The sequence below is a fragment of the Ochotona princeps genome, chromosome 20 (genome assembly GCF_030435755.1).
Source record: "Ochotona princeps isolate mOchPri1 chromosome 20, mOchPri1.hap1, whole genome shotgun sequence".
In the NCBI taxonomy this organism is placed as follows: Eukaryota; Metazoa; Chordata; class Mammalia; order Lagomorpha; family Ochotonidae; genus Ochotona; species Ochotona princeps.
Genome location: NC_080851.1, coordinates 28,633,457 through 28,651,304, shown reverse-complemented (window position 1 = coordinate 28,651,304; position 17,848 = coordinate 28,633,457). Strand labels below are relative to the sequence as shown.

Below are 17,848 nucleotides of genomic sequence, written 5' to 3'. Positions count from 1 at the left end.
TGAGGCTAAACTCTGGGACCAATGCATCTTCTTTCTTCCTTTTTTTTTTAAATAGTTGTATTTACAAAAACAGCTTTATTGAGATATAAGCCACTTATTACTTAATTCATCCATTTAAAGTGTGCAATTCAGTGGCTTTTATGTTTTGTGCAGCCATCACTCTGGTCAACTGGAGACCATTTTTATCATCTCAAAAAGAAACCGTATACTCTGGTACCATCATCCCTTACCTCCAGGCTTAGGCCGCTGAGCTGCACACTTTAAGTTAAATGGATACAGACTGTCTTTTGATTTTCAAAATTGGAGAGTATGGTAAAGCAGTGGAACTAATATTGTAATGGGACTCTTATTCCTAAGGTCTATCCAGAACTCTTATATGAACGATTCTTAAATGTGGTCCCCATCTTAGGAGAATAAGCATCTCCAGAGTGCTTTTTGGAAATTCACATTCTCAGACTCCACCCCAGAACCTACTGCACAACGGCGCTGGGGGATGGAGCCCAGTCACCTGTTCCACAAGGTGACTGCGTGTGACTCACGCATGCTAAGGTTTAAGATACATGTCCTATTCAACAGTTACCTATCCCCGACAACAGTGCCAGAGTGTTCTGGAGCAGGCTTCGTGTGGGAAACTGAATGCAGAGATGACGAGCTCTGCTGCTTCCCAACGTAGGCCTGGGGTTCTGTCGTGTTCACTGTTGTACTATACTGCCCTGCCAGAAATTGCTCCATGAGTGTCCACTGAATGAATGTGTGCATGAGTGAATGAACAAGGCCAAAGAGATGGATCTGCTTCCAGGATACAGGAATGGAATCTGTGTAAGGGTGCACACACACACTTGCACACACTTAAGAAGATATTTAGCAAAAGAACAGCCTCCTCAATAGGCAGGATTTTATGACTTCCACTGTCCAGTTGTTTGGATCAAGTTTTCAACTGCTGGAAGAAAAAAAAAGTTGTTGATAAGCCAGTGAGAGAAACAAGCACAGATTTTGCCCTTAGGGAGGTACCAGTTCTGGCAAATTTATATTTTTGCTTCAAGGGTGAGGGATACAGAAACTAGCTGGGAAAGAATCTAGGAGAATATCAGGGACCCTCAAAAGCTGACCCTATCATATTACAGGTGAATCAGAAGTAATCCAGCTCTCTGAGGTCCTCCTTTCACATTTGAATCCACTCAAAACCTGACCTTGGACTTAAGGAGTCCTGGATTGGCAGTATGCCAAAGAAGCACTTTGCACAAGGCACAGGAATTGCTTTGGGAGAAAGAATTTTTGAGGGAACTACAACAGGAGTTCTAAAGGATGAGTAGGCATTCATTCAAGTGTAAGAAGGCACACTGGGGGGACAGGAGAGGACATGTCAACACTTTAAAGTGCCACATCTGTCCTCAAACTGAGAAAGTAGATGAAACTGGGGAGTTTACATAAAGCCTGGAGTAAAGATTGGAGTGGAACTTAGATCTTCACGGCTGTGAGGCAGAGCTGAATGCAGGCCTGTACCAGCGGAGTCTGCATGGAGGCTGGGACTTGGGGGCTCAGTAGACAAGAACTCTGGTAGGACGTGAAGCATGAGGCAAGCAGGGACCTTGTCAGTCATTGGCACCCCATGGTGCAAACAGGGGAGCTAGCCAGGAATATGGAGAAAGAGGAGGCAGGAATTGTAGAAGCACTGTTTTCTTTGTACCAAGCTTGGCTTAACGTAAGCCCCCTGCAATGACTGCTGAATGGAAAGAATGGGGAAGTAATACTTGGGACTATCTTAGAAATATAATGGATTATCTCATGAAGTCACTAGACTGAAGGTAGGCAAACTGCGGTCCATTGGCTGGATCCAGCCTACCACCTGTTTTTGGTAAATCAAATTCTATTGAAATGTAGCCCTGGATATCAACACAGCAGCCATCTCTAGTCTGTGGTTGCTTCGCCCCTGTGTGACAGTGGAGCTGGATAGGGTGGCAGAGACCAGTTAGCCTCCGCTGTCTTCTTCTGCTGGCATCTGCACTAATGATTGGGGGGTGCTAGGTCAGGGGGGCTGTCCTCAGCCCTCAGGCCTCTAGGTCATCAACAGCTCTATGATTATGATCAACAGACATAGTTTGAGGGACATGACAAATTAAAAATATTTAAATTCATTTGATTAATGATGACCTAAGCTTTAATATTTAAATGTGTAAAAGTTACATTTAAATCATAAATGAGTCAATTTCTCCACATCTGACCCCACATATTACATTGTCCCAGATGATGAGCCAGTAGAAAACGCTCATCAATCATTTGGGCTGGCACCCACCTAAGGCCGAGAAGTCATGAGAAACCATTTAAAATAAAAGGCAGTGCATCAATACATCTTGCTTCTCTTTGATTTTAGGATCTCGTTTCTCCTCACCCCATCCCTCTGCTTCAATACTCCTGGCATGGTAGAGCAACCAGTTAAAATAAAAATACAAGTTCTAGGATGCAACATTTTTAAAGCTTAAAAAAGCATACCTACATAGCAAGGTGGTTAACAATGAAATCTAAGTGCTACAGTTTGTGGCCTTAGACAGTTAAGAGTTTACTTGTTTTTGAGAAAGATACATGCCCTTTGGATGCTCCAATGCTTCATTTTGTAGTCATTACACAGAATTTTGTGCATCCAACCCCACATGTGGGGGCTAAATCTGGCCAGTAATTACAGTAAGCTATGATTAAAGAAAGTTCAGAACAGACATAATCCTCACTTCCTACTGTGCAGAGAACTAATATTGAAAGCAAAACGTTCAAGAGCAAGAGGGCTGTACAAGTGATTGCAGAAACTGAATCGGAACCTCAGTGGAATCTCACACAGTTCTGTAGCTGCTTCCTTCCTTGATTCATGTGGCTGTCTGATGGGCTGCAGATGGCCAGAGGTAAGAAGTCCGCCAGTGCAGAAAGGGGATAGGAGTTGGGAGGCTTTGCACAGTGGTCCTGGCTCCTGGGACATTTTCAGTGGAAGAAAATATGAAGTCGCATTGCCTGTTTGCCTTAACATTTTCAAAGGAGATCAAGTAGGCATCTTTGAAATAGTGGCTATTATATTTGCTCCAGAATGTAGGGAAATAAATAATTAAAATATAAAATTAGCTCCTTCTTAGTAGGTAAACCAGAACTGTAATCCTGGCTTTCTTACTGTTTTCAGTGATTTCCACTGGCCCAGGAGTTCTCAAAAGAAGATGAAAAACTTCTAAAACAATACTCTTCCTTTTACTCCACCTCAGACACAGAGGGCTAGAACATCGTTAAAGGCAGTCACAGTGATTTTGATGTGTCCTGTCTCCAGGCTGATCCTGGGTCAACATGGAGCTAGACCATATCACCTGTTGCGAATCCACCCCCCTCCCCGAAAAGAAGTAGGCTGATGTGAGGAAATAATTTTGCATTAGTTAAAAATCACTAAGTTGGAGCTGGCACTGTGTCCTAGCGTATAAAAACTGCTGCCTGCAATGCAGGCATCCCATTTGGGTGCTGATTTCCAGGGCAGCTCCCTGCTAATGTCCTGGGAAAAGAAGTGGAAGATGGCCCCAGTACTTAGACCCTTGCTACCCACATGGGAAACCTGGAAGAAGCCCTGGGCTCATTGTGGTCATCTGGGGAGTGAACCAGTGGATGGAAGAGCTCTAGCTCTCAAATCTCTCCCTCTGTGTAACTCTGTCTTTCAAATAGGTAAATAAATCTTTTGGAAAAAAAAATCACTTAGTTCAAGATCCATCATCACTTTTAGAAGGGTATCCCTGTAAGGGACCCTAGAAGGTCAGCAAGCACAGGATTACAATTGATTGGAAAATATTTATATGATAACAACTGGATGGATGCCATTTGTGTGACTGACTGGATATCCTTTGTATGAGAACAACTGAATGGTTACCTTTTGTATAACTGATTGAATGACATTTGAGTACAGCTGAGTGTGTAGCATTTGTATAATTAAATGGATGTCATTTGTATGAGAACAGTTGAGTGGACAGCATGTGAAGAACACTTGGTGGGATATACAAAACAAAAGGAAGTTCCAAACAAAAGTATAGAAACAGTTGATGGGTTTGGTTGATAAGCTCAATATTTCCTCCCTTATCCCATATGACCCTCTTGTATAAAGTCAGAGTCCACGCATGTTATTATAGGCTCTGTGCACCAAGTCCATCACTGCGGGACAGCAACATAAGGGCATCTGTGTTTACTGCTGACAGTTAGTGTATGCTAGGATTTATGCCCATCCTTACCATTACCAAGGGTAATCCCTAAAATTCAGGGGCTTTTCATTTTGTTTGTTTCTGAGACATCTTGTGGTTCAAGTTGGGAGCCAGGACCCTGAATGTGACCGGAAGAGGTCAGCCTCAGCCACAACAGGGCGGAGGCACCTGCGTGGTCCTGAGGCTACTTTCCCCAGCAGCTCAGAAGAAAGCTTTCTTGAAGCTGCCAGGATCCTTTCAGAGGAGGCCTCCAGGAGGAAGGGTTCTGAGCACACAGGATCCTCCTGGCCTTCTCAGTCTGCAGACTATGAAAGGGAAGCAGTTCAGTTCATAGGAACCAGGAAAATGGGTGTGCCCAGATACTGGTCTAGACAATACCTTCTTATAAAGGACCAACCGTTGAATTTAATTTTATGGTCAGTTAATGCAAAGCAGTTATTAAAGGTGTTTGTCTTCAATGTTATGCCAGTAAAAGGACTTCAGAGCTGTTTACTAACTACTCCATAGGGGCCTGCTTTTCAGCCTATGATGAGTGTTTTCCGGAAGCACGGTGCATCCACTCAGATCTGGCAGTCTTAAACCCTTACTCAGGTCTCTTTGAATCTGGAGTAGCAGCAGTGAAGAATGACTTAGACGTCTAAAAAATTTGAGTCCTTTTCCCCCAATATGCCTTTTTTATGAAGGACAGGTATTTGGCAAGTAGTTGAGCTGCTAGTTCGGATCCCTGTGTCCCATGCGGAAGTACATGGGTTCGAGTTCTGGTTCTGTTCCCAAGCCCAGCTTCCTGCTCATGCACATCTTAGGAAGCAACAGGTGGTGGCTCAAGTGGCTGAATGCCTCCCAACTGCACGAGAGAACTGGTTTGAGTTCCTGGAGTGGCCTGGTCCAAGTCTGCTTACTGTTGGCATCTAAGGAAGGAACCAGCAGATGGGAACTTTCTGTACCTTTCAAATAAAAATAAACAGGGTATGCACTGAGATTTTTTTTTTTAAAGATTTATTCATTTTATTACAGCCAGATATACAGAGAGGAGGAGAGACAGAGAGGAAGATCTTCCATCCGATGTTTCACTCCCCAAGTGAGCCGCAACGGGCCGATGTGCGCCGATCCGATGCCGGGAACCTGGAACCTCTTCCGGGTCTCCCACGCGGGTGCAGTGTCCCAATGCATTGGGCCGTCCTCAACTGCTTTCCCAGGCCACAAGCAGGGAGCTGGATGGGAAGTGGAGCTGCCGGGATTAGAACCGGCGCCCATATGGGATCCCGGGGCTTTCAAGGCGAGGACTTTAGCCGCTAGGCCACGCCGCCAGGCCCTGCACTGAGATGTTAATGTCATGGTTATAACTGCTGTATAAATGAAGTACAGAACTTTTCTACTTTATTCTTTAATTTCACATTTGTTTTTCTGTTTGGAAAAATGGAGTTTGTCTTTATGGGTTTCTGAGTTCTGTGTAAAGGATGTATGTTCCATAATTATGGAGAAAATTTTTAAAATTTGCTTTATTTATTTGAAAAGCAGAAAGAAAGAGAGAGAGAGAGAGACATCTTCCATCTGCTAGTTCACTCCCCAAATACCTTGCAACAGTTAAGGCTGAGCTTTGTCCAAACCAGGAGCTGAAAACTCAATCCAGGTTTCCCATATGAGTGGAAGGGACCCAAGGACTTGAACCCTAACCCATGACTCCCAGGATGTGCATAAGCAAAAAAAAAAAAAAAGGAAGTTTGAATACAGGTTGTACTGGGATACAGGGTCTCAAGCAACATCTTAACTGCTGTACCAAATGGTCACGCCTCTTTCTTTCTTTTTCAATATGGAGAGGATGTTTATAAGCTGGAGTAGAATCACAGACATCTACAACGATGATACATGCCTCCGTGTAAGAAGAAAGAAGAGCAGCGTCTGGGAGAACCAGTGGTTGGTTTGGCTAAGAGAACTCGTGGGCCAAAAGAATCTCCCAGTGTTTGAAGCGCTGCTTGCAGGGTGGTGGTGAGTTATTATTTTGTCCGGTGTGTGAGGGAAGAAACAGAGTTAACAGGAAGACATTACTAGGAGGGAAAAAAATTTCTGATAAACTGTGTATCAATCAGGTATATTTAAAAAAAGGGAGTAGCAGGCCTATGTAGTGGTGATGTACCATCTCTAATGTTTAAACTGGTGCTGCATGCCTGCCTAGTCTGTTCAGTTTCCTAAAGAACTCTTAAGAAGAGAAAGTTGAACAAGTGAAATTAAAAACCACAGGTAATTTTCCCACTGTCCAGATGGCTTGAGACTCTCCCCATCCGCTTCTGCTGAGCACCCCAAGTCCCTGAATTCAGATAGGTACAGTACAGAAAAAAGCTGGACCCAAGATCTTGGCAAGTTCCTGAATGTGTTCATGCCTTCATATTTACAAACGAATGGGATAACAGTATGTGCGTGAGGATTAAAACAGTTACTGCCCCAAAAGCACCTGGAGCAGGGCAGATGACTCCAGTTACTCTGCACGTAGGAGGCGGTCGCGATCCTGCTGTGTAACCAACGTTCATGCATCAGTCAGCTTAGAGAGCAGTTATGAGCCAGAGTGGGAGGCCTTTTGACCTGAGCGTATTAGAGGATGATACAAACTCTAAAACAAACCGTATTTGATTAAAATAGTAATTTCCAGAATGCAGCAAATCTGACATTGCCCTTTCAGATACCCAGGACCTGAATTCTCAGGTTGCCAACACGTTAAGGGCCCTATGCTGGGATCAGCAGAACAGCCCCAGAACAATGAAAACACACTCCTGTGTGGAAACCTCCTTACCTGTCATCAGAGGCTGTGGCGCGGGTAAGCCTTCGAAGCGGCGTGTGCACTTGGTTTGAATAAAAGGTGTCTGACAGTAGGTCTGCTCCCTCGAGCTCCCTGCAGCAGCAGGGCCCGCCGTGAGCCACCTCCATGCTTTGTGGCTAAAAAGGCGTAACCTGGAAAAGGACGGGACAAGGTTTGGAGGTGGCAGGGGTATCCTCACGTTGCCCACCCTTGCAACAGTTTAACTTCAAGGCATCAGTTTCGAAGGAGACAGGTCCACCAGGTGGTAGGTGTTTGAGTATGAGCGCCATGAGGGCAGCCTGGGGTCCCTTCAGGTGGGCTCCTCGGTTGAAATTCAAGACTTTTATTGAGAGAGAGAGAGAGAGAGAGAGAGAAATAACAAAACGTAAAAACCCAAGTCCATTTGAAGCCTCTGGTTGCTGTGAAACTTGGAGCATCTAAGGCTCCAGGGAACCCTGGACAAGAACTCTTCCTCAACCTGGAGGCTCCGGGGTGCAGGCAGAGCCGGGGACGGGGGCGGGGGCGGGGGCAGCCTGGTTAGGGAACACTGCAACCCCTGGCCGGGCCTTGCTCCCCTGGCCCAGCGGGAATCCCAAGAAGTGCAGAAGGCTTGGACTGCAGGTCCCTGGAGCTGGTGCCGCGCCTCCCGTGGATCCCGACGCACCTGGGTCATTAGCCTGGGAGCGCAGCCACCGGACCGCGCCTCCCTGTCCCTTCCCCAGAGCTGGCGGGTCTCCGCGGGGCGTGGAATTTCACCGTCGTCCGCACCTGCGGCCCCCGGGAGCGTGCGGGCAGGTGCGGGAAAGGGAGAGAAAGAGAGAGGCACCGCGGACAGGCCGCGGGGTGAGGTGTTGGGTGCCTGTGACGGTGACTGTGACCATGGCACTGGGTCATGCATCCTTCTGTGTGTGTGGGCGGGGGGGGGCGGGTGGTAGGCGGGGAGCGGCGAGAGAAGATCTGGGGTGGGGGTCTGCGAAGACGGGAAGCTCAACAGTACGGGACTGGGACGAATAGCCTCGCAGCGGAAGCCAAGAACGGGAGAGAAAGCCCAATCGGAAGAGGAAGTGGTCTTTTCCCCACCCCGGCTCCACCTTCTGCTTAGGCGCGCGGCCAGGGCACGCTCTGGCGGCCGTGATGGGTTGAAGGAAGGTTGGGGCTGTAGTACTGGGCGGCGGCAGAGCGCAGGTCATGGGGTGGGGGGAAAGGTGGCTGGGGTGACTGACCTTTTTGAAGTGCCGACGTCCCCAGTCTCTCACCAGCACCAAGGAAGATGAGTGGTGGCCTGCGCCATGCTGGGGTTGTGGGATTCCGGGGTAGCACCCCATCGCGGCTCTGCTCCTCCATACGCATGAGACAGGTGGACAGCTGGACCTGCACCTGCCCGGCCCTCAAAGACCTCGCCTCATCTTACCTCACCATGGTGGCCTCTGTACCTACTGCACTGGACTGCGCAACAGCAGGAGCTGAGCCAATTGAAGCCAGGAGCCAGGAGCCAGAAGCTTCTTCCACGACTCCTAAGTGGGCACAGATTTCCAGGGACTTGAACTATCCTCTGCTGTTTTCCCAGCCCGTAAACAAAGTGGGATGGAAAGTGAAGCAGCTGGGACGTGAACCATATGGTATCTCACTGCTAGCAGGTGGAGGATTAGCTAGATCAGCCACCAGGACTTTCTCCGAATTTATTTTGTTCTCCTTTTTGTAATCCTTGATGAATGATTTTAAACTGTTGTGGGGTCTTTGTTCATTTTTAATATAGACATTTATTGCTCTGCACTGCCCTCTTAGAACTGCTTTGACTACATCCCATAAATGTTGGCATTTATGTTACTTTTTAATGTAGTAACTTGAAACCTCCAGGATATTTCTTACAGGAAAAGTAATCAATCTACAGAACAGCTATCAGGTGATGCTACCATTTGGGTAACAAAGGGAAGAAAATTGTCTTTTTCTTATAAATCACGCACATGTAATTTTTGGACATATGCACATGAACCTGGCCACATGGTTTAACTTTGGGCTTGGCAACTGATATTGAGTGGAAGGAGAGTGATGTTTCATCATGTTCTTTTGGTAACATCTGAGTCTGAACTGCTCTGCCTGTTTGCTGCAGGTTGGGTTCCTGGAAGCAGATGAGGAGACAGAGTTCGGAATGCAAGGTGGTTTTATAGCAGTCAGCACCCATGGAAGGCAAGGAAGGGAAGCAGTGCCCCAGCAGAGGGAGCAGAGCTCTGTGTTGAGAACTTCACAAGGCCTGGGCTGATCCTCTGACCCCAGTGATCCCAGGTGGGTCTAGTTGCCCTTAACACTGTTGCAGTGGGAAGTCATGCCAGATGGGGTAGGCCGCTCTTCACGGCTGAGGCAGTCTGCACAGCAGCTGATGGCCCGCGTGGCAAACCTCACTTGGAAAGGACCTGGAAGTTGTATCACAACTGGAACAGGATTTCTCCATCCCTCTGCATTGCTAAGAATTCCAACCAAGTTTATATGTTGGAAAATTAATGCTAGATAATAAATCTTTTTTAAACATTTTTGTTAATATAAATAGATCTCATTTATTTCATAGGTACAAATCTAAGAAGATATCTGTAATGTGTTTCCTCCTTCTTTCCCCCATTTCTTTCTTTTCTCTTTAATTTTTACAGATACGTAATTTTACTCCACTCTGTAATCACATATTTAATGCACTACTCAAGAATGTCCATTCTGGGAGCTGGCATGGTAGCATAGTAAGCTAATACTCTGCCTGTGGTGCTGACATTCCGTATGGATGCTGGGTCTAGTCCTGGCTGCTTCAGTTCCAATCTAGCTTCGTGCCAATGGCCTGGGGAAGCAATAGGACCTTGGCCTAATACCTTGGGCTCCTTGAGCCCCTACACTCACATAGAAGACCAGAGCAAGCCTCTGGCCCCCAGCTTCAGACCAGCACAGCTCTGGCCATTGTGACCATTTGGGAAGTGAACCAGTAGATGGAAGATCCCTCTGTGTCTTCTTCACTCTCTCTTTCTGTAACTCTTTTAAGCAAAAATCAATAAATCTTAGAAATAACGATGTTCATTTTGTTTTTGTATATATTTTTGTCTTCTGTATATTAACCACTACATATCAGAGAAAACGTGATGTTTACTTTTTTCGGACTGGGTTATTTCGCTAAACAAAATGGTCTCCAATTGCATCAATTTTGTTGCAAAATACAGGATTTAATTCTTTTTTTTTTTTAAGATTTTATTATTATTGGAAAGCCGGATATACAGAGAGGAGGAGACAGAGAGGAAGATCTTCCATCCGATGATTCACTCCCCAAGTGAGCCGTAACGGGCCCGTGCACGCCGATCCGATGCCGGGAACCTGGAACCTCTTCCAGGTCTTCCACGCGGTGCAGGTCCCAATGCTTTGGGCCATCCTCAACTGCTTTCCCAGGCCACAAGCAGGGAGCTGGATGGGAAGTGGAGCTGCCGGGATTAGAACCGGCGCCCATATGGGATCCTGGGGCGTTCAAGGCGAGGACTTTAGCCGCTAGGCCACGCCGCTGGGCCCAGGATTTAATTCTTATGACTTATGACTTATGACTTGTGATGTATCTAGTAGCATTTGTATACCACATTTTCTTTACCCGATCCTCAGCTGGTGGACATCTGGATTGATTCCTTATCTTAGCTTTTGTTAATTAAGCTACAATAGACATGGGGGTGGATGACTAATCTCTGCACAGTTTCCCTTCTGGTACCCATTTTTAAGTCAGTTATTTCTCCCTGGCCTCTAAATAAATTGGCATTCAAAGACCATTTGTAACTGACACAAGTCATGTAACTACATTTGGTAGATGCTTAGAAGCAAATGGAAGGGATCCTAAACAAGCTGAACCAAGCTTCTGAGGAATCACAATTAGGTGTGGATAAGTTTGGGACTTGAGCTGATAACTCATGGAACTGGGACACTTCTGAGAGTGAAAAGGGTCTCTGTCAGTATCTACACTGGGAGAAAGGGCATAAAACTGTGCTGTGAACTGAACTACGTCCTCTGCTGATATGCACAGCAATTTCATAGGTTGAAGCCCTAACACACAAGTTTTTCAGGAAGTATTTAAGCCTAAAAGAGGTCATAATGGTGTGATACTTGTACTATGACATAAAAGAGCAAGAGCGAGAGCTTTATTTATGTGCATGCACCAAACTCAGTCTATGGCTGTATTTAGAGCTTTGTATGCATTTTTCTTTGATAGACAAAGAATTAGAAGGCTTTAGAACTCAATTGTAAAAGTTCACATTCTCTGCAGAAGTGTCTGGATATCTGTCTTGCATAGACTATCCTTGCATACCTGACTCTGGGTGATGTTAGTCAGATCTGCTCCTGGGTAACTATAGATGCGTCTTTTCAAATTCACCAGTTTGCACCTTCCACTGGTAGGTAATAATAAAAACGTCCACCTGTGACTAGTCTTGCTTATTAAAAACAGTGCCCTGTTTTCACTAATCCACAGGAAGTGGTACCCCTCGATTGTCTCCCCCCTCCAGCTTCCTGTGCCCTTGCCCCACATTTCTGAGTGAGCAGTGCCCACTCAGCACTGAGAAGTCAGGAGAGATTTGCTTAAGTTAAACAGGACTTCATCTGTGATGGAGCATGGGGGGTTAAGTCAGCACCCTACGTGTACAAACTAGATCAGGTTTGATCAGCAGGTGAGAGCCTCATGCCTCAGAGACGGCATCTGCTTGTGGTGATGGATAGCCCCTGGCCACCTGCCGGCTCCAGTGCTCCATCAGCCGACCGCCACCTCCCTTTGCTGTCGTGTGATATAGGGCATGGCTGAGATTGGCAGAAGGAGAAGGTCGAAGGGGCAGTAGTTAAAATGTCACCTCCTTCGACTGAAATCTAAACGGGTGTAATTTGCCATGATGTGTTTTAATTAACAAGAGTGGAAAAGTGAAGAGGTTGTGGTTTCTAATCACAGAAAGTAATGCTTTAGTTACTGAAATGAGAATGGCTTCATTGGACAGAAGTGAAAGTTAATTAGGTCACAAAGATACATTAAGAAGAAACTAAGACCATTTTCCCCACTATTAGACCCACTGTGGGTTTGTGTTGTAAAAGCAAGCAGAACATATACAAAGGGAAGATTCAAATGCAAATTCTGTAGATGTGACAGCCTTGTGGCTTCAGTGTCTTGCTTTGATTCTATAATAAATACGACTTTTGCATTTCATTGTAGATATTTTCCTGTAAGCAGTTGGGCGCTGTTTTATGTATCCTGCCTTTCCTTGATAACTTATTGAGTCTAATGCTAATAGGTGACCTTTAGCTCAGGCTAGACCTAAGTCTATTATTGCCCTCTCTTAAATGTCACATTGAGATTGTACATTAGTTTAAAATTTAAAATGAGTTTTTAAAGTTATTAACTAAGTCTTAAGGGCTATTCTTTGTTATACAGAAGAAAACAAGATCTTGAAAACTTTTAGGTGTGGGAGTGGTTGGTGAAGGCTATTGTGTATAGCTAAGGGTTTAAAAATTCAATCTGTACAAATGTGGAGCATTTTTTGCCCTCTAGTGGTGAAAAGTAATTTTGCAAAGTTGATTATAATTCTGAGCTTTAAATTATTAGGGGGAAGCTGCATGACATTTTAAAACTGGCTTACAAATTATGCTGGTGCATAGCTGTAGTTAATTACCATTGGTGCATATTTTAAGAAAGAGAAAAAAATGGTTTTATGTTTTATTAACAACAATCTCCCAGTGCCTAGAAATCTTGCAAGATATAAATAAATGTTGAGATATTTTTTTCTTCAGGATTAAACTAATATGTTTTTTACTTCTTCATAGAGAATATTAATTTGACATTAATCTAGTTATAATTTAATTCCACTCCTGATTCTAATAATGGTTTTCCTGTTTGGTTCCTTTCATACTTTAGTTCCTGATTTTAGGAAGGGACTAATGGGATATAAAGCTTACAATTTCCTAAGTATTATATTAAGAGAGGAAAATGTCATGATCTATTTTACAAGTCACTATTTTCTTTTAAAGGTTTGTTTTATTTGAAAGGCAGAATGACAAGAGACAGAGGGACAGAGAGAAAGGGATCTTTCATCTGCTAGTATACTCCTCCAATGACCACAAGGGCAGGGGGCTGGGCTAGGCCAGCACTAGGGGCCTGGAACTCCAGGCAGGTCTCCCACCTGAGTGGCAGGGCCCAAGTATTTAAATCATTTTCTGGTGCCTTCCCAGGCACATTAGCAGGGAGCTGGATTGGAAATGGAACAGCTGGGACTTGAGCAGTTGTTCTAATATGGGATGCTGGTATCATGGGTGGCACCGCAGTGCCAGTCCCACAAGTTACATTGTTATCTTCTCCTTGGGCCTCTGTTTGACTAGTTACTCTTTGTATCCATTATAAGACATCTCATTTTGTTGATTGTACTACAGAGTGACCAGGGAAGCAGATGAAAATCACAGCAAAGATGGGCGATTAAGAAGAATGTCATGGGGTTGTGACATTCAAAGCAAGGTGCTACAGGATAGTGTAGGGACAACTGCTGACCACGCTCCATGTTCCAGGACAATTAAACCATCATTTCTGTAACTGTAGTGAAATCAGTGTCCCCCAGATCTGACTGCTCACAAGTTATTTCCTAAGAAGCCCTATGTCTGGCTCAAGTGAATGCGGTAGGCCATTAGCCATTGAGATGGACAAGAGTGCAGGAAGAAAAAGTCAGGAATAATTGCCCCATTTCAAAGAAGCTTCAGGAAAATGTAGGAAAAGTGTATTGTTGTGGTAAGAATATGCCATTTCTGAACAGGATCAGTTGGTAAGATACAGAGTACCTCCAAACCCCATCACTGTTATTGTTCCCAAGGTTTGTTATTTTTGGTGGCCACAAACCATGCTAAAGCTTTCTGTGGTTATGCACATAGTAATAGTGTGAGTATAATTAGTGCACAGTGCTAGGGCATGTACAAAGGTAAGTTACATGTACTTAATACCATTGAATTGTACACTTAAAGATAGTCAAAATGGGGGCTGGTACAATGGCTTATTAGGCTAATCCTCTGCCTGTAGCACTGGCATTCCATACAGGTGCCAGTTCGCGCCCAACTGCTTTACTTTCTGATCTAGTCCCCTGATGATAACCAGGGAAAGCAGCGAAGGACAGGTAGTCCAAGGCTTTGGGCTCCTGCAGCCACGTGGGAGGCCTGGAGGAAGCTCCTGGCTTTGGAACAGCTCAGCTCCAGTGGTCGTCATTTGGGGAATAATTCAATGGGTAGAAGATCTCTCTCTGTAACTCTGAATTTCAAGTAAAATAAAGAAATCTTTGAGAAAAAAAATGACTAAGATGGCAAAATTTGTTATGTGTATTTTGGCACAATAAAACTATGAAAAAAGGAAAGGGAAATCTCCCCAATGTTTAAAATGTATTTTTGAAAACAATATTCAAGAAGGCAGAGAAAGATATTCACTCATCCACTCCCCAAATGACCACAACAGTTGAGGACTGGGCCACGTTGAAGCCAAGAGTCAGGAACTCAATCTAGGTGTCTCACATTAGCAGCAGGTGACCCAAGGAGTAGAGTCATTGCCTGTTACCTCTGAGAGTGTGTGTCAGCACGCAGCTAGGATCAGGGGAAGAGCCAGGACTTGAACCAGGACACTCTGACATGGGATGCAGGCGTCCGAACCACCGTGCCAAACGCCTGTCTCCTCCCCTCATTTTTTTTTTATTTTTTTTATTTTTTTTTATTTTTAATTAATATTTAGCATTATATGACAGTTTCATAGGCTCTGGGAATCCCCCTCCCCCTCCCCCTCCCCTCCCCCCTGGTGGATTCCTCCACCTTGATGCAGCATTACAGTTCAAATTCAATCAATCCTCCCCTCATTTTAACGCCCTTCACAGGGAATGAAACACAAGGCATGTGACAAACAGGTCAGGATTTCAGAGGTGCTTCATCAGTACAAAGAAACACTGGCTCTAACAAAGAGAGGCAAGTGCCTACCAGATACTGCTGCTATCACTCAAACCTGACTCCACAAGACAAGGTGACTGCATTTAGCCACACTCACCTGTCTGATGGGAGGGACAGGACCCCTGCCAGTGGCCAGGCGCATCTCACTTCTGATTTACTTTTATTCTTCTGCTGCTCTGTACTCTGTCCTGAATGAGCTCTGTAACAGGCTATGATTTACCCTTGGAGTGCAGTATCACTGTATCCAGGCAGAAATTTACCCATGGACCGCCTTTGACTGTGGATTCCAGGGCCTTTCATAGCCTCCCAGGGCCAGTGATGCTCTGCCCTTGACGAAGACATGGACAGGTGCATTTCATCAACACTGGTGCTTTGCTACAGGGGAGAAAGTCAACGACTTTTGGTTCTGCTTTTGTTCTGTGATACACTTACCCATTATAGGTACTCATTGCTGATAAGGTCGGCATCTCCTGATGAATTAAATGGAACGTAAGGACCAGCCAAATTCAAGCTCTCAACAATTTGTTGTTTTCTTCCCCACTCCCCTCCCCTTCCACTCTGCTATGCTTCCTCCCCCGACTTCCCACCCTCCCTTCCTTCTGTCCCTTGTTCCTAAAACACACACACACACACACACAAACAAAAAAATGTAACTCTATGCAAAATTTTCATATATGGAGGATTTAGGGGTGGGCATCGTGATACTGCATAGTAAGCCACTGCTTACAAATTGTGGCATCTTAGAGCACCTGCTCTAGTGCTGGCTGCCCCACCTCTGGCCTAGCTCTCTGCTAACTTCTGAGGGAAAGAAGCAGTAGGTGGTATAAGACTTGGGTCTCTGGGCCCGGCGGCGTGGCCTAGCGGCTAAAGTCCTCGCCTTGAAAGCCCCGGGATCCCATATGGGCGCCGGTTCTAATCCCGGCAGCTCCACTTCCCATCCAGCTCCCTGCTTGTGGCCTGGGAAAGCAGTTGAGGACGGCCCAATGCATTGGGACCCTGCACCCGCGTGGGATACCCGGAAGAGGTTCCAGGTTCCCGGCTTCGGATCGGCGCGCATCGGCCCGTTGCGGCTCACTTGGGGAGTGAATCATCGGACGGAAGATCTTCCTCTCTGTCTCTCCTCTGTGTATATCTGGCTGTAATAAAATGAATAAATCTTTAAAAAAAAAAAAAAAAAAAGACTTGGGTCTCTGAACTCACATGGGTGACCCAAATGGAGTTCCCAGATGCTAGCTTTGATCGGGCCCAGCTTGGCAGAAGATATTTGTCTTTTTTTTTTTGTCAGTCTACTTTTCAAGGAAAAAAAAAGTTTTAAGGAAAAATAAAACAATTCCAATGTGTTACATAATTTATGTGACAGGAAAGTGACTTGTGACTGGGCAGACCTTCTGGCTGTTCACCCAACGTGCATGCTCTGTTTTTCATAGCAGTGGTGTTTGCAGCAATGTCCCCATGGAAGGGCTCATTTGCAGAATGTGGCAGCCACTTGTATGAAAGAGAAGAGGGTAGCTAGATGGTGCTCTTTCTTTTTTTAAGATTTTTTAAAATTTTTATTGCAAAGTCAGATATTATACAGAGAGAAGAACAGATCTTCCGTCCAATGATTCACTCCTCAAGTGACTGCAACGACTGGTGCTGTGTCGATCCAAAGCCAGGAGCCAGGGACTTCTTCCAGGTCTCCCACGCAGGTGCAGGGTCCCAAGGCTTTGGGCTGTCCTCGACTGCTTTCCCAGGCCACAAGCAGGGAGCTGGATGGGAAGTAGAGCTGCCGGGATTAGAACTGGTGCCCATATGGGATCCTGGCACGTTCAAGGCGAGGACTTTAGCCGCCAGGCCACAGCGCCGGGCCCCTAGATGATGCTCTTTTAAAGGGGCTCCTTTACAAAAGCCCCCTTGCTATTTGCCTGGAGAAGGCTGTGATGGCCTGGAAGGGGACTTGGGTGCAAGGTGGTCAGATGGAGGAACAGTGGGAACTCCCACACCTGCTTACAACTGCTCCTGCCAGATGTTTTTATGGGCGGTTAAACAATTTCTCTCTTGATAAAAACAATATTATTAAGGGTTTCTGTTAGATACAGTTGCATCCAAATTTTACCCATGTCTTTGAAGGACTTTGGGTTGGTTGAACAAGGGATTTTAGTTGGTAGAAAAGAGGCTTTTAGACTGAATGAATTAACATAAGCAGAGGTGGAGAAGTATGAAAGCTGTGTTTTCTGAAATACATGAAGTTTGGTGTTTTCCACCAATAGTATGATGACTTCCAAAGGAAGAGGTGGTATAACATTCCCCAGGAACTCCTTAGGGGGGAAAAAAAGCAATATGGACACACAACGTGGAGGCCTCTGCTCTCCCCTTTCATGCCTGTTTCATTTTGTTGGTCAGTTACTTGAATACTGACCTTTCGACTTTGCTCTGAGAAATTAGTCCATCTTTTGGTCCTTTCTGTATTTCTCAAGGCTCACTGTCACAGAGCAGTTTAGGAAATGTGGACCTAGGGTGATGTGATGTTGCCTTTTGCGTAAACGTTGCAGTACAAGTTGATTTGGATCCCAGTCTTTCCCTTGAAAACACACACTGTGCTCTTCTTCAAGGCCTGGCTGGAATCTGGGTCAGAACCAGAAAACTTCCTTGGGGGAAGGGAAGTGCTGGGAGACGGGGGAAGAGGTGGAGTGTGGTGTATTTGAGGGGGATCTGCTGCTAGAAAGCACCGTGGGCAGGACGGTCACCACTTTGTCCTAAAAAGCCAGGGTTTGGAGGAGGTGCAGGCTCTGTCATTCTGAGTGATCCCTATTGTTTGAACATTATGATCTCATCCCTTCAGTGGCCAATCAGAGAAATGCAGTCACCTCTACATTGAGTCAGACATTAACTTGAAATGATTTTGGGAATAATC

At 45.4% G+C, this 17,848-nt stretch overlaps 1 protein-coding gene and 1 long non-coding RNA gene across 2 annotated transcripts in view; one reads left to right on the top strand and one right to left on the bottom strand.

Annotated features, from left to right (window-relative positions):
- SPMIP4 (sperm microtubule inner protein 4) overlaps positions 1-7,818 on the bottom strand; it is a 28,694-nt gene extending 20,876 nt beyond the window's left edge. The window contains exons 1-2 of the mRNA XM_058678008.1: positions 7,667-7,818; positions 6,997-7,154 (exon numbers count right to left, since the gene is read on the bottom strand). Of these exons, the coding sequence (XP_058533991.1) occupies positions 6,997-7,130 (134 nt within the window). The 5' untranslated portion in view covers positions 7,131-7,154; positions 7,667-7,818. The remainder of the gene's footprint in view (positions 1-6,996; positions 7,155-7,666) is intronic.
- Positions 1-17,848, top strand: part of LOC131482730 (uncharacterized) — a 97,761-nt gene that overhangs the window by 28,869 nt on the left and 51,044 nt on the right. The gene's annotated exons all lie outside the window — the stretch shown is intronic.